The sequence below is a fragment of the Lichenostomus cassidix genome, chromosome 4 (genome assembly GCF_008360975.1).
Source record: "Lichenostomus cassidix isolate B80296 chromosome 4, HeHo_3.0, whole genome shotgun sequence".
Taxonomy (NCBI): Eukaryota; Metazoa; Chordata; class Aves; order Passeriformes; family Meliphagidae; genus Lichenostomus; species Lichenostomus cassidix.
The window spans coordinates 68,327,074-68,347,282 of NC_139484.1; the positions used below are offsets into that span (position 1 = coordinate 68,327,074).

At 41.1% G+C, this 20,209-nt stretch overlaps 1 protein-coding gene across 6 annotated transcripts in view; it reads left to right on the forward strand.

Moving 5' to 3' along the window:
* The window catches only part of PPP2R2C (protein phosphatase 2 regulatory subunit Bgamma), a 194,479-nt gene extending 174,546 nt beyond the window's left edge, over positions 1 to 19,933 (forward strand). For all 6 annotated transcript variants that reach the window (XM_085059762.1, XM_085059764.1, XM_085059767.1 and 3 more), the window contains 3 exons: positions 4,567 to 4,736; positions 9,420 to 9,511; positions 19,444 to 19,933. In XM_085059762.1, the coding sequence (XP_084915888.1) occupies positions 4,567 to 4,736; positions 9,420 to 9,511; positions 19,444 to 19,735 (554 nt within the window). In that variant the 3' untranslated portion in view covers positions 19,736 to 19,933. The remainder of the gene's footprint in view (positions 1 to 4,566; positions 4,737 to 9,419; positions 9,512 to 19,443) is intronic.
* The last annotated feature ends 276 nt before the right edge of the window (positions 19,934 to 20,209 follow it).

Sequence of the window (20,209 nt, forward strand, 5' to 3'; positions counted from 1 at the left end):
ATTGAGAGTATAGTTAAATAATTTGTTCTTTTGGTTAAATTTTTTTATGTATCAGCTGTTAGGGAAACATACTGGTTCTTGTTCCTTTTCTTACTTTGGCTAGTCTGTCAAGACCAGTGAAATTCTGCACATTTCAAAGTACTGTTTTCCAATATATTTTAATCAGGTTTTGCAGCCATTTTCATTTGGGATCTGGAATTCAATAGGGTGTTACTTGAAGTGATGAATTATTTGTCCTGGGACTGAACCTGTTTTCTGCGTTTATGAAATTAAAGCCCAGTGAGGGATTACTGGATCAACCGCTGGTGTTTCCAGATCCAGTTGAAATACACCTGTTGTTTGTGCACCTGTGTCACCCAGAGGTTTATCTGTAATAAATTCTTAATTCAGTCTAGATGCAGACTGTTTGCTAGCTCGTATAATAAAAGTGAAGAATTGTTTTTCCTGTCGTGTTCCCCCAGCTTTGTTGGCCCTGGTCCCTAAGGTGTTCTCCCTCTCAGTAACCACCCTGCCTCTGTTTCCATGCTTGCCAAAGCTGTCTTCATCCCTTTGTATCTGTGACCCTTGAACAGGAACTGGATGATTTTCTATGTCCATTGGCTGTCTTTGGAGGGAGGGAGAGAGTTATTTCATGGTACAGGATTTCCAATAATTTAAATCTAAGTAACGACCATGCTATAAAATCAGAAGTTTTCAGGACAGGATACAAATAAACAGTATCCTCTAAAAAAACCCAAAAAAACCCCTTTAATAAGTTATTACTTATTTACTTGTTCATAAGCAGAAAGAAAACAATGCTTTTTTTCTGCTAGAGAGAACGAGTGTTTAAAGCTGTTTATAATTTTATCCTATGACTGCTGGAATTTCTTACCAGATCTGTGGAGCAGATTTGTGTTCATCTTCAAGTTTTCCTTCTCGTGATAATTTCGGGAGGAATACAGGATTTTGTATGCTACATCAGAATGTGACACTGCACCCACCATATAAGACAATTTTAGCATTATTTTTAATATTTTTTAAAGTTCACATATGCCAAGATTTACACCCTGCAATGATTAAAGCTCTGCCCAGCTGCTTGTTTAGAATTGAACTTGCAAATGACTTTGGGTTGGATTTTGTTTTTCTTTACTGGATTTATCTTGTCCAATAGATACCAGTTTCAAGTGTGTGGAATCAGGCCCATGTTAATGGGAAGGTGAGGTGGCAGCACCTGTGACCCCCAGAATGCAGATGACAGCCACAGGGTGTTAGTGCAGCACACTTCTTTTAGCTACTGCCCGAGTTCTCTCTTCTGGGCAGTGTCTGGGGGAAAGCTGTGAGTTGGACGCCTGCTGTACACCTACACACTACTTTTCCACCTACTCTTGCTGTTCCTGGCCTTTTTTTTCTTAAACTCTAGACATCTGCATGATAAATGCACACCTTAGAGATGCCTTTCCTATCTGCTGGAAAAGGAGAGTCTCCATACTGCATTAGCTCACAGAAATTCACAAGGAGACAAGAATATTTTTCACAAGGGATGGGAGTTTGCTTTTCAGCAGATGGCACTTCCTTTTAAGAAAGAAGCAGCATATTTTTATGCTACAGATTTTCTCCAGGATTCAGGAAAACAGTGCTCTGGCAAGTATCCCTCAACGAACCCATCCTTCTCCACAAAGTCTGGACTTCCATGAGAAGCTACTGTGGTTTTTAACTTGTGAGCAGGAAGCTATGCAGAAAGGAATTGAGCATTTTTATGTCCCTAAGCAGACTTCCCAGTTTACCCATGTGTCTGTTGGTGGCATAAGGGGCAGGAGCAATGTCTTCCTGGCAGGTTCCTCTTTAAACACTGGCTGTACTCAGAGATATGCTCCCCTTCCCTCTGTAATCCCATTATATTTCTCCATGCCAGAGTCCTGTCATCAAGGTCATTAAGTCTGAGCAAGTGTCATGTGAGAACTCAACACATCACCTCATTTGTGATTCCTGTGTTCATTAGGTAGCTCGACAGGTAACTTTGTGTCTTTCACATAATTAGCTCTGTGACCATTATCAAGAACAATAGTAATGAACGTTAAATGCCTTTTTTCATGGCAACTGTTAGTTATTAAGAGATTAATGATTAAATTAATCAACGAATATAATCAAATCTGTAATCAAATGTCAGTCAATTTCAGCTCTAACAGGATTTATTTAGATATAGAAAAGTAAGCTAGATTTGAAGTCTCGTGTTTCAGGTACTGATTGCTCCTTGGCATAAGAGCAGCCTCCAAAAGATAAGTCTGAACAGTAATAAACAGAAAATGTGTTTTGGAAACAGTGGGCTGGACCCATGGTTTTTTCCTATCAGCTTGGAGAGGTCAGGGCTGAGTTTGAATTGCTTGCCTGCAGTCAAAGTCACAAGGCTGTCATTTCACTGCTGTTCTGTCTCAAATTACTCAACTTGCATTAGCCAAACTGAAGGAAAAATGTGGTTTTTTGCAGTATGTGCACAACCTTATGTTGATGCTAAACCAGAAATAGCCAAGTCCCAGGAACTTGTTCTGGTTGCTCAGGCAGATGCTGGGAATTGCTAAGCTTTCTCTTCTTTTCACTGGGAGCTGCTCTTTAATTTCCTGTAGCAATTTTCCTGTGTTGGTTATGCTGACTGGAGAAACTATCTCCAAAGAATTGCTGCTACTAAAATTTCTACTTCTATCTTTCTGTAGTGACACGAGACTTTCATGCCTCTGTTAGTTCCACAGTTAATTAATCTAAGTCTTTCTAATACTTAATACAGTAAACACAGAAAAGCGATAAATGGGGCAGATAAAGAATGAAATGGCTTAATCTCATTAATTAACAAAATACAGAATATTCAGGTACAAATATCACTCCTCTTCTAATCACTGGGAGTTGGATGAGCCACATAGGGCCAAGAAAATATATCTAAGCTATAAATGAAGGTGTAGCTCAGATAGTGTGGGTTTTGTTTTTTTCTTTCCTGGTTTTAATAGCAGCTTCACATCATAATTAGGAGGATGAAATTCCTGCCAGCCAAGTCTATAGTTTGGACAGATTAAAAGGAAGAGGTATGAGAAATGATAATTGCTTTGTGCTCATCAGACTTCTCTTGAAAATCTGACAGGATAATTACAAAATCCGTGCTTTGCAGAATGTCTAGGCAAAATTTTGAAGAGCTATTTAAAGTTGTTAATTTACAGTCTATCTGAAAAGAAAAGTTTTTTCCCCTTTTTGAGGTAGTTCATTACCATTTAGATGTGTGGTGCCTGTTTAAATATAGACCTTATTCTCATGTGCATGCCTGGCTGCATTCTGCTGCCCACCCCCAAGGAAAATTGCCCATAATTTTTTGCATTACCCCACATACTTCACCCACGTACTCACCCTTAACTTTCAGCAGAACTTTATTTCACCTAATGGAAACTAACCTTTTTACTTCCAACAGTCTGAATCATAGTAATGGATAAAATAATTGAGAGAGAAATGTTCCAGTGGACTATACAAAAAACTTTGACTGACAGTAAAAAGTTTTTCTAGTTTCAGCGTGTTTTCTTGTTTCATCACATGGCTTTTCTTCACCTGCTTTTGAAACTTGAAAGTGACATTCATTAAATTGCCTATTTTCAAAGAATATTCTAGGCATAGGTCCAAAAACCCTACTGATTTTGCTGACAGTTAAAAGATCCTGAAAGCCTGACTTTCTACTCAAGTTCACCATAGAGGTCAGTTGGATGACAGAGCCACAGATATCTGCAGAAAGACAGCAGAGTTGCTCTAGGCACCTGTAAGGTAGAGCTACAGTCATCCAGTATCATTCTTATGTACAGTTGAACAGGGATGACCAATCTGACAGCTAAAAGAGCTGGATTTTCATGTATGAACATCGTGTAAGCAATATTTCATGATCTGCTGCCTTGTCAGATCTCACAGCACTGCTGACCATCACATTCAGGGAGTTCAGTGCTTTCCACAACTGTCAGCAGTTGCACATCAACTACATAGCTCATGCATCCACATGGTAAACCACTGTCTATTTTATGCTCACCTCTCAGGAAGAGGTAATTGCAATTTACAATTGCTTTTTAAAATTCCCGTGCTTTGTCTCAGATGCCTTCAGACGTGGGTAGCCAGCTGGTTCTGGCAAGCAGGGCAGGCTTTGAGTAGCCACCTCTCCCAGGGATGCCAGGACTGTTGTGAGACCACATGTACACACCTCTCATGTGACAGGACACCTGGATTTTGGTTATGTCGGGAAACAGGGTGTGCAGACCCCAGAAAGCATGGCCAAGGCATGACCTGCCTTGCTGTAGGTATCTGCAGTCACCGAACCAGTGCATTGGCATAATTCCCAAAGTCATGCTTTCAGTCCAAGCATTAATTATTGTAATGTTTAAAGCTTGCAGTTGTATTTTTATATAAAGTTAAAAGAATAAATGGAGTGCTGGACATAGAGTTAATTCTGTATTTTGTTGCTTGGTAGATTGAATTACAGGTTTCACAAGAAATGCACACTTCAGATTGTATAACAGAGCATTTTTTATATAATTCTGACTTTTGTCTCATTTCTTTATTTTTTTTTAACAGTTTATGAAGAACCAGAAGACCCCAGTAACAGATCATTTTTTTCAGAAATTATCTCTTCAGTGTCAGATGTCAAATTCAGTCACAGTGGTAGATACATGCTTACAAGAGATTACCTCACTGTCAAGGTTTGGGATCTGAACATGGAAACAAAGCCTGTAGAAACATACCAGGTAGGAATCTCCTGTGTCTTAAAATGCAACATTATAAAAGGATCTCACTGTTCAAAAACTGGATATTTCTGTAAACTTCTCATTACTGTATCTGAGGAGCAGCAAGCTAAGAGAATTAGTCAAGGTGGTTAAAATCCTCACAGTGCCTTCCATGCAGCAGAAAAGGGCAATTGCAGCATTAGTAAGAAAGTATAAAGGCTGGGGAGTCAAGGTAGCCCTCCCTGTGGATTGGGCTCTTCCAAAGAGAAAGATTCTTCTAATCTTCCAAAGAAACGATTCTTCTAATAAGATAAATCATCTCTTCACTTTGGCATTTGCTTTCAAGGGATGTATCTCACTGCTAACATTTAAAAGTAACTGAGCAAAAGATTTTGTATGTTGCTTAGCACTCTGCTCCTGCTGAGACTGCTGAGAGTTTACACCTGTGTCATTTCAGAACTTCTTTTTACAACTTGATCTGTGCATTTCTCCCTTGTGCCTAGTTCTAGAAGTGATCTGTGTTAAACCCTGGCATCACCACTGACACAGCAGCTCACAAATGCCAGACAGACACATCTGGTTGCCTGAATTCATTGAGATATTATCCAGACAAAATGCCAGTGGCTCCAGCCAGAGCTAAGTTTGTACTCTGACATCTGTTATGTTTGGCAATAGAGGGCTGAGCTTACATTTTTTGACTCTGGCTTGAAGAAGGAAAATGTGTCTGTGACACAGAAACTCCTCGCTATGAAAATGCAGTATGAAAAAACCTGTTATGTTACCTAAAAAAGTGTATGCAAAGTAGGAAAAATGCCATTCATCTGGCTTGTGCTGCTAACTGAGAGACAATCCTGTGACAGTGCTGGATCCATCCCTTGCTTTCTCTGTCTAAATAATGGCAGGTGGGATGCATTAACTCACAGTAAATATAATTAAGATTGGTTTTAAAATAACATGATGAGAATTTGGTAGCATTTCTTGTCAAAACAAACAAAGTTTTCCAGTATTTGTTAGCTGGCATTTAGTAGACAGAGTTTTTCAATGCACCAATGTTTTTCAATGCACCCATTACATTTTGATGGATAGTATTCCCTGTTCAATGTGTTAATATTGGAAAGTCTGAGCCTCTTTACCATTAAGACTACAGAATTGGGTTTGCTCTTAAAATGGCAGTGCTTGTAATGCTAAATGTGTTAGAAATGTTGATATGCTGTGAAAATGGAGTGGGAGGGTAAGGGCGAGACTGTGTTTTATATAACAGAATAAAATACTGGTTTTTGGGAACTTAGGTAATACATTATTTTATACCTATGCTAATTTAGTAGGCAGCCTTGTCCCTGGGGAGGAATAGCTGGTCAAGCCAACCTGTTTGTCTTGATTTTGACACCTGCTTTTATTTCCTCATGTCAGCAGCTGTGAAACAAGCTGGCCACTTTTAAATCAGTCTGACACCCAGCAGTAGGGCCAATTAAAAAGTTATATTTCTTCATGCTGAGATGGAAAAAATGAGTACTGTTAATTGCAGTCAGAACTTTATAGAAAAAAGAGAAAAAAGACAAGACCCACAACAACAAAACCCCTTATATAACAAAATATAGCAAACTGTAACTGTGTTTTTACTGCCTTACTTAAAACCTACCTATGACCTTCCATTTTCAAATATTTATCCAGTGCCTTGTAAAGAATATACAGATCTGTAGCTGAGCATTGCAGTGGACTAAAAGAGAATCTGGAGCTCTGGGGGCCTTGGGAAGCCAATAGCACAGGACTCCATAGGATTCATGTGATCAAGCTGCTCTGAGAACTTTTCATGTTTTTATCCTCATGCAGAGTAGAGAATTCTGTTCTAAGAAAAAGTGGTTTAAATTACTCTCTTAAATAATTTGTCTCAGAGGTATCTCTCTCTCTCACATACCTAAATTTCATATATAAACTTGACAATTTCTCAAAACACTTTTTTGTGGTAGATCACTGGAAGGCAACAAATAAACCTAACATTTTCTGTTATGTATCCACATAATTATGATAAGTATATCATTAAAAGATTAAAAGGTGTTCATTAAAAGATTGAATTTCTCATTTCATCCACTGCATGGTAGCCACTTTGATATTGCCTAGCTGCAACAGTGAGGGTCACAACAGGAGATTTCCCACCGAGTTGTAATAAAGAGCAGAGTCCATAACTGTACTGCTTCATTATCAGGTTACAATTTTAGTATTAAAAAATGACAAACCAAAATTAATTCCTCATGCAGGTGCTTTTTCATATCCGTGCTGTGGCTCAAAGAATGCTACAGCAGCTGCTGCAGCCCTGCTGAACACATTATCTGCAGACAATGTTTCAACATGATTTTCTCCTGTTTGTTTCACACAAAAGCAAAAAGGGCAGAGTGTGGTCACTGGACAGCACTAAGAGAGCAGAGGAATGGCCTGTGCTTGAATGCTGCAAGGCAGCCCTGCCTAACAGGTTACTCTGCTGATGCTGCCAGGTGAATTACCCCAGCAGGAGCCTTAGGAGCAGCAAGGTGAGCCCATTCATAGCTGAAAATAGCTTGATCCACTTTTGGCAGGGTCTGTAGCATAGGGATTTGGACAAATGTGTCGCTTACCAGTGCAATTCCTGGTTGTGTCTGTTCAGTCTCAGTAAAATAGCTCCCTGTGTTGCTGTGTTAGTCTGGAGCACAGAATTGCTAGATAATTCCATGAGGGTCAGACCTAAAACATTGCAGTGAAGTAAAGGAAGTCCTTAGGAATTAATTAGGAGTTAATTTGGTTTGCTTTCAAGTACTGTTGATATGTAGTAAGAACAATGTGTAACAGACAAGGCAAATCTGATTTTACCCTCAGTTGGTAGTGATAGATGCATATGCAAACAGTGAAAATTAGGTATTTCTTCCAGTTAGTTTTTCTTAGTCTGTCTGAGGGTCTGAATGTGTTCAAATGTGGTAATCAAAAAGTCCACATAAAGAACAAGGTGGTTTTCCAAGGCACCAGGGTGAGTCTGACAGTCTTGACAAGGTAAGACATCTGAGAGAGGAATTGCAAAATGCTTTTTGACAGAGCTGATAGAAAGGCACAGCTCCAAGCTGTGGAGTTGGACACACTTTGCAAAGGGTGTGTATGTGACAGTGGCCATGACAGATGGCTGCTGGAAATGGTAACAAGAGAAAGACCTAGAAATGACAGTCAGGGAGGCAAATGTGATCCACTTCCTTCTGCCTTGCCCAACCTATTTCTTCCAAGTACTGGGAGCTCACAAACATGACAGAGGAAAGAATTCCAATTCTGTAGCAAATTACACTGCTGACATGAAAAGGTTTTAAGTATGGAGAAAAGGAAAGGATTAAATTACAGAGAGTGAAAGAAACTGCATCAATAATAAAAGTGTTCTGACCTATTGCTCACCATGAGGGTAAATACATTTAATAGTGAAATGTTCTATCTGCAATCTGCCATTTGCCAAGTAATTGCTGTATAAGACATTATCTGTTAATGTACAGTTCAGCGTTCTTTCATTTATTAATGGAAATGGATCCATAACTAAAATTTATAATCCTTAATAACCTTACATTACAAATATTCTTTGGATACTGTACAATTTGATTATCAAAAATGGGTCAGTTTAAAGAAAATATAAGTGAGAGGTCATTGCACCTCCTCTGATCTTGATAGAAGTTATTTTACTAGAAGAAATGTTTGTGTCCTAATGCCAGAGGAGGATGTTGAGCATCCATGAGCAGGAACAATTTCACTGGACTTGCAAGAACCTGTAACCCCAGCATGGCAGAGCTAAATGATGCCCCTGGGCCATTGGATTGGTGTGTTTCTGCAAGAGGTCACCTACACATCTTTGTTTCACAGTTTCTACAGCAGCTAGAAGAAAATATCAGGAGTGGAAGTGCATTAGTAAATTCATCTAGGCAGGGATTTTCTGCCTTATTATTTCCTTATGGAATAAGCCTAATCATTCAGAAGGAAAACTAATCAAATTCAGCAAAAGACTGAAACAGTTTGCATGAGATCTCTATGATAATCCTTGTTCAGCAGAGATATGTGGCCTGGAGGAGAGAGATCTTCTGCTGGGTAGTCCCACTTTTCTAGTAAGTGAGAGTTTACAATGTTGTTTTTAAGTCTCAGCCAAATAGCAGGAATCCTTGGGTTCATTTAGTGTTCTTATTTGCAGCCTGTGCAGCCTTGTACTGTATTTGGCTCCTGAAATACCTTGCAAAAATAAATGTAACACCACAGAGGTTCTTTTAATAGAGCCAAGTTCTTTCTGCCATAAGCGAGAGTCCACTTATCTTGGAATATGGCATTTTTGTTGCTATTTAAATTAGATTTCTTGCACGTTAATTAGCACATCTAGGGTATCAGCTGGTGAAATGTCTCTGGGAATTAGACTAGCACTGAGAAAGTCACCGAAGCAGGAAACAAATATGTTGAAGAGGGGTGGTCTGCAGCCTGCTGAGGGAAGCATGTTTTGTGCCTTCCTGCAACAGTAATTCTGCAGCACCTGGGTAATTGGGCTGTGCAAAAGTGCAGTTAGCTTCTTCAGAGTTTAAACACAGTAGCTTCTGCAGAGCTACTAATCTGTGAGGCATATTTGAATGTGAACGTGGGAGATAAAGCAGAGAGTGAAAGGCTGGTTTTGGAGTTTTATATTTCCTTTGATTTCAAGAATAACAATTATTTTCTTTAAAACAGGTCCATGATTACCTTAGAAGCAAGTTATGTTCCCTGTATGAAAACGACTGCATCTTTGACAAGTTTGAATGTGCATGGAATGGATCAGACAGGTAATCAATCCATCCTTCTGTCCATCACTGTCCTCATTTAGCAAAAGACCTCCCATATGATGGGGAACAAAACAAAAGTGGTCATTTTCCACATCAATGTACAGAATCACACACCAGTGTTTGGGTTGATGGGAGATGTTTGGATGGCTCTGACTGCCTTAGATACGAGATTTGGATTGATAACCTTGCCTCACGCTGTAGGGGAAAAAACCCTCAAGTTATGTCCATTTTCACCAATCATAAAAAGCCTGCAGAAGTTAAAAAGAATGATGCCAACTCACACAATCCCACCAACACAACAAGGAAACTTATGTGGTGCTGTATTTGCACATGAGCTGCCTCAGAAATTCAGTTCATTTACTGGAAATGGGAGAGGAAGGACCATCACAGGCACCCACTGATTCTCTGCAAACTGCTGGCAAATTAACTTCTGATTACCTCCTCCATCAGAGCAGTCCCTTTCCCTATGCACTGGTGGAGACGTCCTTGTTTTTGTCTTGGACATATCTTGTTGAATATTTTAGTGAGAAATAGTGGCACAAGTCAGAGAGTGCAAGGATGGAGTGGGCTAATGCCATCATGTTAGTAAATGGTGGCAGCACTTTGTGGAGTAGGAATATTGTACAGGAATAGCCGAGCAGCCAAGAGGACTGGGTTAATAAAAATGGATAAAATCCAAGGGAATAATGCAAGGTGGGGATTTTAGTTAAAAAAGAACACAAACCTTCATCTTACCAGTTGGAAACAACTCCCAGGGACATTCATATGCTAGGTGACTGTGGAAGGGATTAGCAGTCTACAAAATGCATGTGAAAGAGAGCACAGGAGCCAATACTGAGTGACACACAGTGACTCCTGGTTCAGCAGAGCTAGGAGCCAAGAGGCAGAAGTTTGGCACTGAGCCTGGAACTGCTCCTTCAGCTCAGCTTCTCATTTGGGAAAAACAGCCTGCCTCATTGTATTGAAGCAGGCCTGCCCACCCTGGAGTGGGCAAGGACTGTGAAACAGGCAGTCTGAGACATCTGTGAAAAAGGCAAATATGATCCTTGAATGGGTAAGTCTGGGATATCCAGCAGAGAATGGAGTAGTGGTGACATTATGTTGGGCTCTCGTTCAAAGACCTTTGAACTGCATTTACACATTTCATGTCCCTCATCTCCAAGGTGGATGAACTAATTGAGCAGATGGACAGCTGCTCTAAAGAAGTGAGGCCAGGATTTTGGTTTTCATCAACTTAGCAAAAGAGAAGCCAAGATTTTACTTGCTTGTAGTAGGTATACCAAGGGCATATACATAGGGAGGAAGAGGATCTAGCTAAACTAAATGTGAATGATAATGACACAATAGCAAGCACTGTTGAGTGTCAGCAGTGTCAATTATAACCTGGAAATCAGAGGTAGCTCATACCTGCCCAAACAGTGACAAGCTGTTTTCCCATCATGAGAGGTAGAGATACAAGAAACCAAACTGTTCTGATAATGGTGCTCAGGAAATTTGTGAAAGCAGTTATATGTGACATTGGTTAAAATTACAAGTGTCTGAACCTGGAAGTGCAGAACAAGCTCTCTTCTAGTCCTGTGTTCCACAAATGCAGATTAAGTATTATTCTGTACACTGGGTAGGGAGCACCTTCTCTTTGGACTACTTTCCTTTGCCCAGTTCCTCTAGCTACCCAATGGAAAGATTCTGTCTTTCTAAGAAATGAAAATTTTACCTTGTATCATTCATTGTGTGAATCAAAATATATATGTTCTATTATCTCTGTTACCTGCATGCCACAGCGATGTGTTTTCTGACAAGGATTAACTCAGCATGGAGTATCCCCTGTGATACAAACTGCTGGCTATTTAAAATTACGTAGATGGACTACACTGAGCAAAATACTTCCCAGGTTGTTCTCATTGCAACTTGGGCACCAGCTGTTGTGGTTTTGGTGTGATCACAGATTGGGAATGAGTCACAGAAGGTTTAGGGGAAGATCCTGGGTTTGGGGCTTTTCTCTAAAACTCCCAAACCCATACATGAATGGGTGTTTTAGCAGAGGGTTTTCTTAGTGTGGTTACTGCTTGAGTTTGACCCTACTAGAAATACAAAATTTAGAGCATTTATTGGAAAACTGACAGTGCTGATTCCTGACTAAATCTGGCACAGAACAACAGAGCATTCAAATCATGTAGATATTGTGAAACTTTGAAAAAGATCCCAGACTTTTCTGGTATTTTCAAAACACTTTGCTTGTCCTTGATGGGAATTCCAATTGCACTGTGCAGGATGGGCAGGCACTCACTCCCAGGCCTAGAGTTTCTCTCCTCTGGTCAGATGAAGTGCTGCTGTTCTCATTAGTGTGGTAAGACCACTCTCTGGATTGCTGCCTCGTAATAATAGAATTCTTGTTCAATATCAGGGTTTAAAGTGAGTGTAATATTTTCATTCCTACTTGACAGATCAGAAAGATCAATGCAGAGAGTAATTATTAAGTGGGAACATTAGATTGTGAGGGCTTCATTTATTGTACTGCCCAGACACTGAGGTGTTATTAGTCATGCGCAATTACCAAAGCCGTCACTAAACACAACGTGCTGCTCTTGATTGTAAGAAACTCTTGAGTAGAGGAGCTGGAAACATTTGACAAAAGAAAAGGGCTCTCTTTCATTTAGTTCTTTCTTTTTAAGAGTCAAATGGATCAGAACTGATGCCCATCTTTCAATTCCCTCTGAGCTCCTTGCTTATGGCAAGTATTGCTACTCACTAACAGATTTTTTTTATTGGTGGATCAAAATTTAAATAATATTTAAGTACTAGTACCTCTTAAAGAACTGTTCATTTGAACAGTAAGATCACTTAATTCTATCCTTTTGGTATGCAGTTTTTAAAAAAGGACTATTACTAAAAGTAAAATATGAATATTGACAATTGTACTCCAAAGAGATGCTGCAGTATTTAGGTTATTAATCTATCAGCATAACAGGAATAACTGCAGTTCTAAACATATTATTTTTATCTTTTGCAGACTTCAAAGCTATAATGACAATATAAAGTGGCAGGATTGTCCAGCTAAAAATGAAAGTGTGTTTATTATTTGGGTGAAAACACTTTTCATTAAGTTTTTTCATTGCTAAGAAGTTAATCTAGGCTATGATGGAACCTGATGGCGAGGCTGTTCACAAAAATAATCAACATACGTGAGCTCTGATTAGAACGTGATTGATGCTCAGTTACTCCAATGAACAGGAACTAATACAATCAGACAGAGCCCATCTCATTTGCTGAAGGGCACATTAATCACTGTGTACTTTGGCAACAGCAGTGGTCAGGGGAGGGAGCCAAGCAGGGGTCTTACACTAATTCATCCAGATGAGCACGTATGATCTGTAGTTGAGTATATTACACAAAAATCATGCTATCTTTATTGTATATACCTCATTACATGACTGTGTAGAATAGGTGAGCTCTGCTTGTAAAGCAATTTAATTTAGCTCTTCCATTCGCATCCAAAGTCAAGTTTTTTAATAATGACCTGGAGGATACCGTTTTCTTCCCAACAGAAGAAGAGACAGTCTTTCAAACTGTCAACAGCTTTCAGTTTTACGTTAAAATAAAAGCACCTTTGTAGCTTTTTGTGAGGTAAAGAAGCCAGCAAAAAACCCCAGCTAATTCTACATGATAGCGAGTGAATACCTTGTTCCTATTTTTTTTTCTTTTAAGATTTCAAATGAATGGGTGTATGGGACCCCTGCCAGGGAGACTTCTAAATACCATCGTGATAAGTGATATGCTGCAAGCAGATGAGTGAAGTCACATACAACTGTTCAGTCAGTCCTTTCCTACTGAACTGTCACTCATCCCCCTGAATATCCGTCAGCCTTCACTCCAATCGGGCGGAATTGGCAGATCCCATTGGATGAGATGGAAAGGGTCTATTCCTGTCTGGCAGCACACTCCATGCTGGAGAGCTGGAAGACATCATTTTGTTCTCAAAGCTTGGCATGTCAAATACTAGCTTGGAAGTATGTGGGGATCCCTTGTTCTTATTCCCAGTCTTATGCCAGCCAGCTGTACCAGGGTGCCACAACCCTGAATCTCATGTCTCGAGTTTTTCCAGCAGCCTCCTCCCCAGAATGTTTAAATAAATTCCTTCTTTGTGATGGGGAGTGAGTGACTTTGCACAACACAGCATACAGTAAAATTTCCTAGTATTTCAGGAGGTCCTCATTGCTTGCAACAGTGCTTCCTCCTTTCCCTTTATTATAATAAATCTGTTCTTTTATTCCTCTGAAAAATGTTGTTTATGAGTTTTTCTGGAATCAATCCATTTTTTCATTTGGTCAGCTTGTCATGAAACTGGATCTGGTGGACCTTGTATGTTAATCCTAGGAGGCTGCAGATGTGCTCTTCTGCACTGGTACACATGGTAGTGAAATACTGAAAATTTAGGGGCTCAAAATATAACTGGGAGACAGTTTCAGGTCAAAGAAAAGGTCCCTCTTCATGCTGGGTGCCTTGAGGGATGTCTTTGCTGAGATTTGCAAGTGTGGGGACAGGCTCTGGTGGAAGCTGCTCTGAGTCTCCTCCCCTCACACCTGTGAAGTCCAAGCCCTGCCTCTCTTGCCCCAGGGAATGATGTTCTGCTGCCCAGTCTGCACTGAGGGGCAGGGCAGCTGGGCTGGTTTTCTTCTTCCTATCACCCTTAAGCCTGGTGTGTGCAGATCCATGAAACTCTGCCCAGCCCTGCTCTTAGTCCTGTCATCATCCCATGGCTTCCATGGTCTCATGAGTGATAGTGAAGGAGGGGAACTATGGCATGAGCTGAATTTCTCCAGACAGTAGAAATCTGGAGTGAATAAAAACTTCTGTGCATCTAGGAAAACCAGTCTGGGCCAGAGTTAGCCCAAAAGATATCAAAGGGTTAAAAAAAAAAAACCCTAAACAAAAAAAAAACAACACAAAAGAACATGGAGCAAGCAATGGTTTGGTTTTTAATCAAGCCTTAATTCCAGTTGAAATCCCCAGATCTTCAGGGCAATCCCTAACGTCCAGGAACACAGCTGAATGCAGTGATTTTGATGAAGGCTGTTGTGTGCAAGGATGGCTGCAAAATGGATAACATTTAAGAGGCTGGCCTGAAGTATGGGAATAACAAATCTGAGAAATATGGAGATACGCCAATTCTTAGTGACTGACATGTTTGATGAAATCTCATTGCCTAAAAAAATATTGTGAAATATCTCATTCAGTTTGGTAATATGATGAAAATCCTATTCAGATGCCTTTGAGGCTGGTGAAGTAGAGAATTTGTTGACCACCCAAGAGAAGCATAACTTTTTACAGGGGAAAAACCCACAGTAAAACATTTTATTTAACAGAATCATCACGAAAAACAAAATATTGAGACTCAGATGTTTAAAAGTATTAAGATAAATAAAGATGCCAAAGCCATCAGTATTTGAGAGTTTGCTTCTGTAGACCCTAAAACTCTGGCCATAAATAAAACTTCAGTGGTACAATACTGATGTCATATTTAATAAAATGGTTATCCATAGGTAAACATCTGCTCCTTTCAATAATTACTCTTACAGTGCAAGCAGGAAGAACTTTTTTCTCTCAAATCCTTTATTTCAGACAATTTTACAGATTGAAAATTTACTTTTAGAAAAAGCAACCCTACCTAAAATTGCTGGCTACCAGATCAGCATTGCACAGGGTGAAGAAGCCTGAACTGAATGGGAGGTGTACAGTTAATGTTCTGCTAATTAGGAAACTGCCTCTCCTGCTCCAATGAGCTTTGGTTCTTGGGGATTAGCTGTTTCCCCAGCCTTCAGCCCAAAGAAGGTAGGGATGCAAGCCAGAGGACCTGGAGAGCTAAGCAAGTTGTCTGTGAGACTGGAGGGTAGCAGCAGATCACCAAGAAAGGGTGAGACTTACAGAAGTAAAACAAAGACATGAGAGGTGTGGAAAAAGGAAGAGAGAAGCAGATAAGGCAGGGGGTTTTTTTAAGTTGTAGATCAGAATAGATGGAAATGAAAAAGAAGATGGGAGAAGGAAGAGAGGAGGAAAGGAAAACCTTTCTGGAAAGTGTGGTAAAGGCCAGAGTCAGAATTGGAGGGGAAGAAAAAGAGAACAGAGTGATGACTAGGGAGGGAGTGAAAAGACAAGTCAATAAAAGTAGGGATTGGGCTGCACTGGAGCTTTCCCTTTCCTGTATTTTTCTGTAAAAATACATTTGCCATTCATGTTAAAACAAAAAACAAAACAAAACAAAAAAAAAGGGAGGGATAAGACTGGGTCACAGTGACCCTGCATGAGGACTGAAGTTTGGCAGAGATGCCTCAGATCACATCATTGATAAGCCAGTCTGCCCAGTGTCAGTGCAGGCAGGAGGAATCAGTAACATTTTGTGTTGTCACTCCAAACACACATACCTGAAGAACTGCCAGGACCTTGTTTGGAGCAGCTCAAATAGAGAATACTCTGGGTGCTCTGCAGAGCAGCCCTGTGTGGAGAGCAAAATGTTCCCTGCTTGGGGCAGCACAGAAGGATTGATGTGGGGCTGTGAGAATGCATTCAGGGCCCTGCAGGTTTGAGATATTGTCTCTCCTTCCAGAGCACTGGCTGGGCTGCAGAGGGTGACATGTGGTAGTCATGCTGCAGCCATTGGGCTTTCTCCCTGCTTTTTTGCTTGTTTGATTTGGGGGGTTTATTTTGGAGGGGGGGGTGTGTTTTCTTTGGGGTTTTTGTAACCATGCTGAGTGTAGCTGTGGTGGTTTGAGCTGAGGCAGTCAGGCTGCAGCTTTGCTCCAGCCTGAGCTATCAGCACACTGCTCCTCAGGGTGCACTGGAGCGTGTTCTGCGTCCGAAATACCTCTGCCTGGTGCAGATGATGGTACCTCTGACCTTGTGGAGCACAACTTGTAAACCTGCCTTCTAAGTAAAATTAAAGGTGGTTAGACAGAGCTTTTCTGGGCTGCTGCCTCACACGCCTATGAGGTAGTGTGGAGTGGTTTGAGTGAGAGTTTGGTTTCTTCAACCAGCCTCTCTTGCAAGGGCTTTGTGCAAGCCCTTGTCATAACACTGCTGTGCAGAGCAGTGTCTGGGAATTCAGAACAGACTTTTCCTATATTGAGCTACAATTTATATTCTGCTATTTATAAAAAAAAAATCTCCTTATCGCATAGACTCCATTATTGTACATTGTATTTTCCTGAACAGGAAGAAATTGCAGGCTTACATCTAGTTTTCACTCTCTTTTATTACTTTTAACAGCAGGTAAGGTTATAATCCATCTGTGTTCGTGACCTTGAACAAGAATGGGCACTTTCTCATTTACATAATGCTGTTTTTTACTGAGCCATTAAACTGCAGAAAAATAGGGCCAGCATGAAAAGTAGTTATCTACATATGTTAAAAAAATAACTGCAGTAAATCCAACTGAAGAAAGCAGACTTTTAAAAATATGCGAGAGTTCAAGAAATTAAAAAGCAAATGGACTGTAAAGGCAGTTTTACTGCAAGCAAAACCTTCTAAAATAAGACCCTTAACAAACACCTCTCTCTGCATTTGGTGCACTGGTATTCTGCCAGCAGGAAAACTGCTTCCCTGACAGTTCCTGCTTCCATTAGGAGGGATGCTCCTGTTTCCCCTGGGAGCCACAGCTCTGCAGCCCATGGCACAGGGGTGCCCCAGTGTTATGAACCTGCTTCACAATTTTGCCTGGGGGAAAATATACAGCTGGACTGTTTGCATCACAAATTGTGTATGTTAGTGCTGAGATATGAAATAACCTCGACTTTTTCATGTTGCGAGTAACCATTTCAGCAGGAGCTGTAATGACAAGACATGGCGATTTGGAAGGAATGAAACACTTGATTTACTGCTGTTGATTCAATTTCTGAAATGGGCACTAATCTTGATCAATAGGCTTTCTGCAGCTTCTGGGATACATTTTATCAAGCTGTCACACTGACTCCTGTTTTTTAGCTTGTGAGGTTGTTAACTTGTGCCTTGCTAGGCAGGATTGCGCCAGGCATTTGTGGGTGTGGGAGGAAAGGGAAACCTCTCTGCGGGCAGCCAGGGGCAGGGGGTGCTGCTGGAGACTCCCTGTGCTCCCTGCCGGTGTGGATGGGGCTGTGGGTTGACTAGTGCCCTGTGCATCCCCCTGGCAGCGAGCTCCCTGCAGAGCTCCAGAAGCAGCCCCTCTCCGTGAGAAGAAGGCTGTGGGTGAGCTCTTGCTGGGGGCAGTGCTGGGTGTCTGTCTGGTGTGCAGCAGTTCCCTGTGGCACTGCAGGAGCTGCACGGAGCTCAGTGTGGGCTCAGCTGCCCTCACACTCCAGGATACTGTCAGCAGCCTTGGGAGCAGGGTGGAGCTGGGTGATTCCCAGTGTACAAACCCAGCTCACCTGCTCCAGTCACCCTGCAGCAGCTCCGGAGCCTGAGCTGCTCCCATCCCCAGCTGTAGGCACAGCTCACATTTGTGCTTTTCCAGGGTATCATTCATTTGTATTACAGTCGCTCCTAATGGCCCCAAATGAGATCAAGGCAGGGCTGGCTGGAGGCTGTGCACACCCTGTAAGACTCCTGAATCCAGGAACATCTAATCTAATCAGCTAGTGAGTGTCTGTACGGTGGAGAGAATTGCTTATGCCTGTGAGTTCTCCCATATTCTTCCATATGCTCCATGTTTCCCTGGCCAGTCTGCTGCTCAACACAGATCCCCCCCCAACAGCAAAGTGTGAAAGCAGCTGTCATTTGAGATGGAGGTTTGTTTATTAATGCCAAGCACGTCAAATATGCTCTTTTGGGCTCTGTTAGAAAGGCAAATAGTTCCTGATTGCCTGAGTCTTAAAACTGTACAGCTTTTCCTGTGGAGACCTGGCCATTTGGGGTGGATTCCCTCTTACAGAATGGAAATTGAGAACAAAACCACCCTGTTTGGGGCTGAGACAGGAGAGTAGAGAACAGCCCTGGCTTCGCATATGGAAAAAGTTCACAGGGGATGAGCTTTCAAACAAGGCTCTGAAACCCATGATTATGCTAATCCAATAACCTGAGGGCCATGGATGAAATCCTGAATTCATTAAAGTTAGTGACAAAATATCCTCCCCTAGGGACTAAGGGAATGAAGCAACTGGCAATCCATTATTTGAAACTGCAAGCTGATTAATGAGGTAATTTTTATACAGATCAAGGTACGTTTTCTGTCCCTTTCCCCCAGACCCAGAAATACATCCTGACTTGATGTTTCATTCAAACTTCTTATGAGAGATGCCAGAATCCTGGACACCAGTGTGTTTATTTCTAAGAAGCATTGTAGATAAGAATGTTAATGATGTCTGGACTTGCAAGGTCTGTGGCTTCAGCAAGGAAAAGAGTTTAATCTGGAAAGAATCTACGTGTGCAAACTCAATGTTATATTTCAGAACCTTTCAAAACATCTTTCTTCATAAAACTCTTTAAAATATATAATTATGTACTAAACCTTACTGTTCAAATCAAAGTGGGAATTTTTTTTAGACTTTTTCTGGAATCGTGGTAAAACTCGGCTGTCATTAAAGGTAAAGCTCCAGAGAAAGGGCAAAAGCCTGAAATGTGTGATCCTTAAGCACTCATAAAAAGCTGGAGGGTAACTAAAAATAACTTATTAAAACATGTTGCTTTTTTTATCTTGTGATGTGATTCTCATGATGTCAGGGAACAGACATTATTTCGGGTAACTGTAATTTTCATTGAATAATGTGGTAGAAGACATTGGCAGAAGAAAACTATTCATTCTGGGGAGTACTGGGAAAACTTCTTTTTCTTATTCTTTCCCATCTGAAAGCAGCAGACAGCTAACCCTAAGGTTAAACTCGACAGTCCTGATCCAGCTGTGTTGGTGGGCTTTGCACAGGCTGCTGTTTAACTGCCTTTGTTGTCGCTCTCTGTCTGTCTCTCTGCAGCGTGATAATGACAGGTGCATATAACAACTTCTTCCGCATGTTTGACCGCAACACCAAGCGGGATGTTACCTTGGAGGCTTCCCGGGAGAGCAGTAAACCACGAGCCATTCTGAAGCCCAGGAGGGTCTGCGTTGGAGGCAAACGGAGGAAAGACGACATCAGTGTTGACAGTTTGGACTTTACTAAGAAGATCTTGCACACAGCATGGCACCCAACCGAGAACATCATTGCTATAGCAGCGACAAACAATCTGTACATATTTCAGGATAAAGTGAACTCAGAGATGCACTAGATTTATCAATATCCCTCTATATTTACAAACCAGCCTCTTGAGAGTTGTAGAAGGATGTGATCTTCACAAAAATTGTGGCTTCTGTGGTGGGATTTGTAGGTTGCATCCTTTCATCCCTCAGCCTGTATCATTATTGGTGGCAAGCCAACTATTTTCCATCTGCAACTGTATGAGTAAAAAGGCACGACTGCAAATCCAGTACTGTGGTCTGTATCGGTTCCTTTAAACAAACAGGGGTATTTATTTGGTTTGGGAGTGTTGCTGAGGAGGGCTGAGGCTCCTCAACTCCTGCCCATTCTTTTGAGGGTCTCAGTGGTTTGCAGGACTGTGGTGTTCTGGTGCCCTGCCTGCTTTTGCAGTCCGCAGCATTTACCACATTGTTAGAGCTTTTTGCCTCAATCTCTTGATTGGTTTTTTTCTAGTGCTGTTTTCCTGTCTTTCAGTTAAGCCAAGCCTGTTTGGGAGAATGAATAG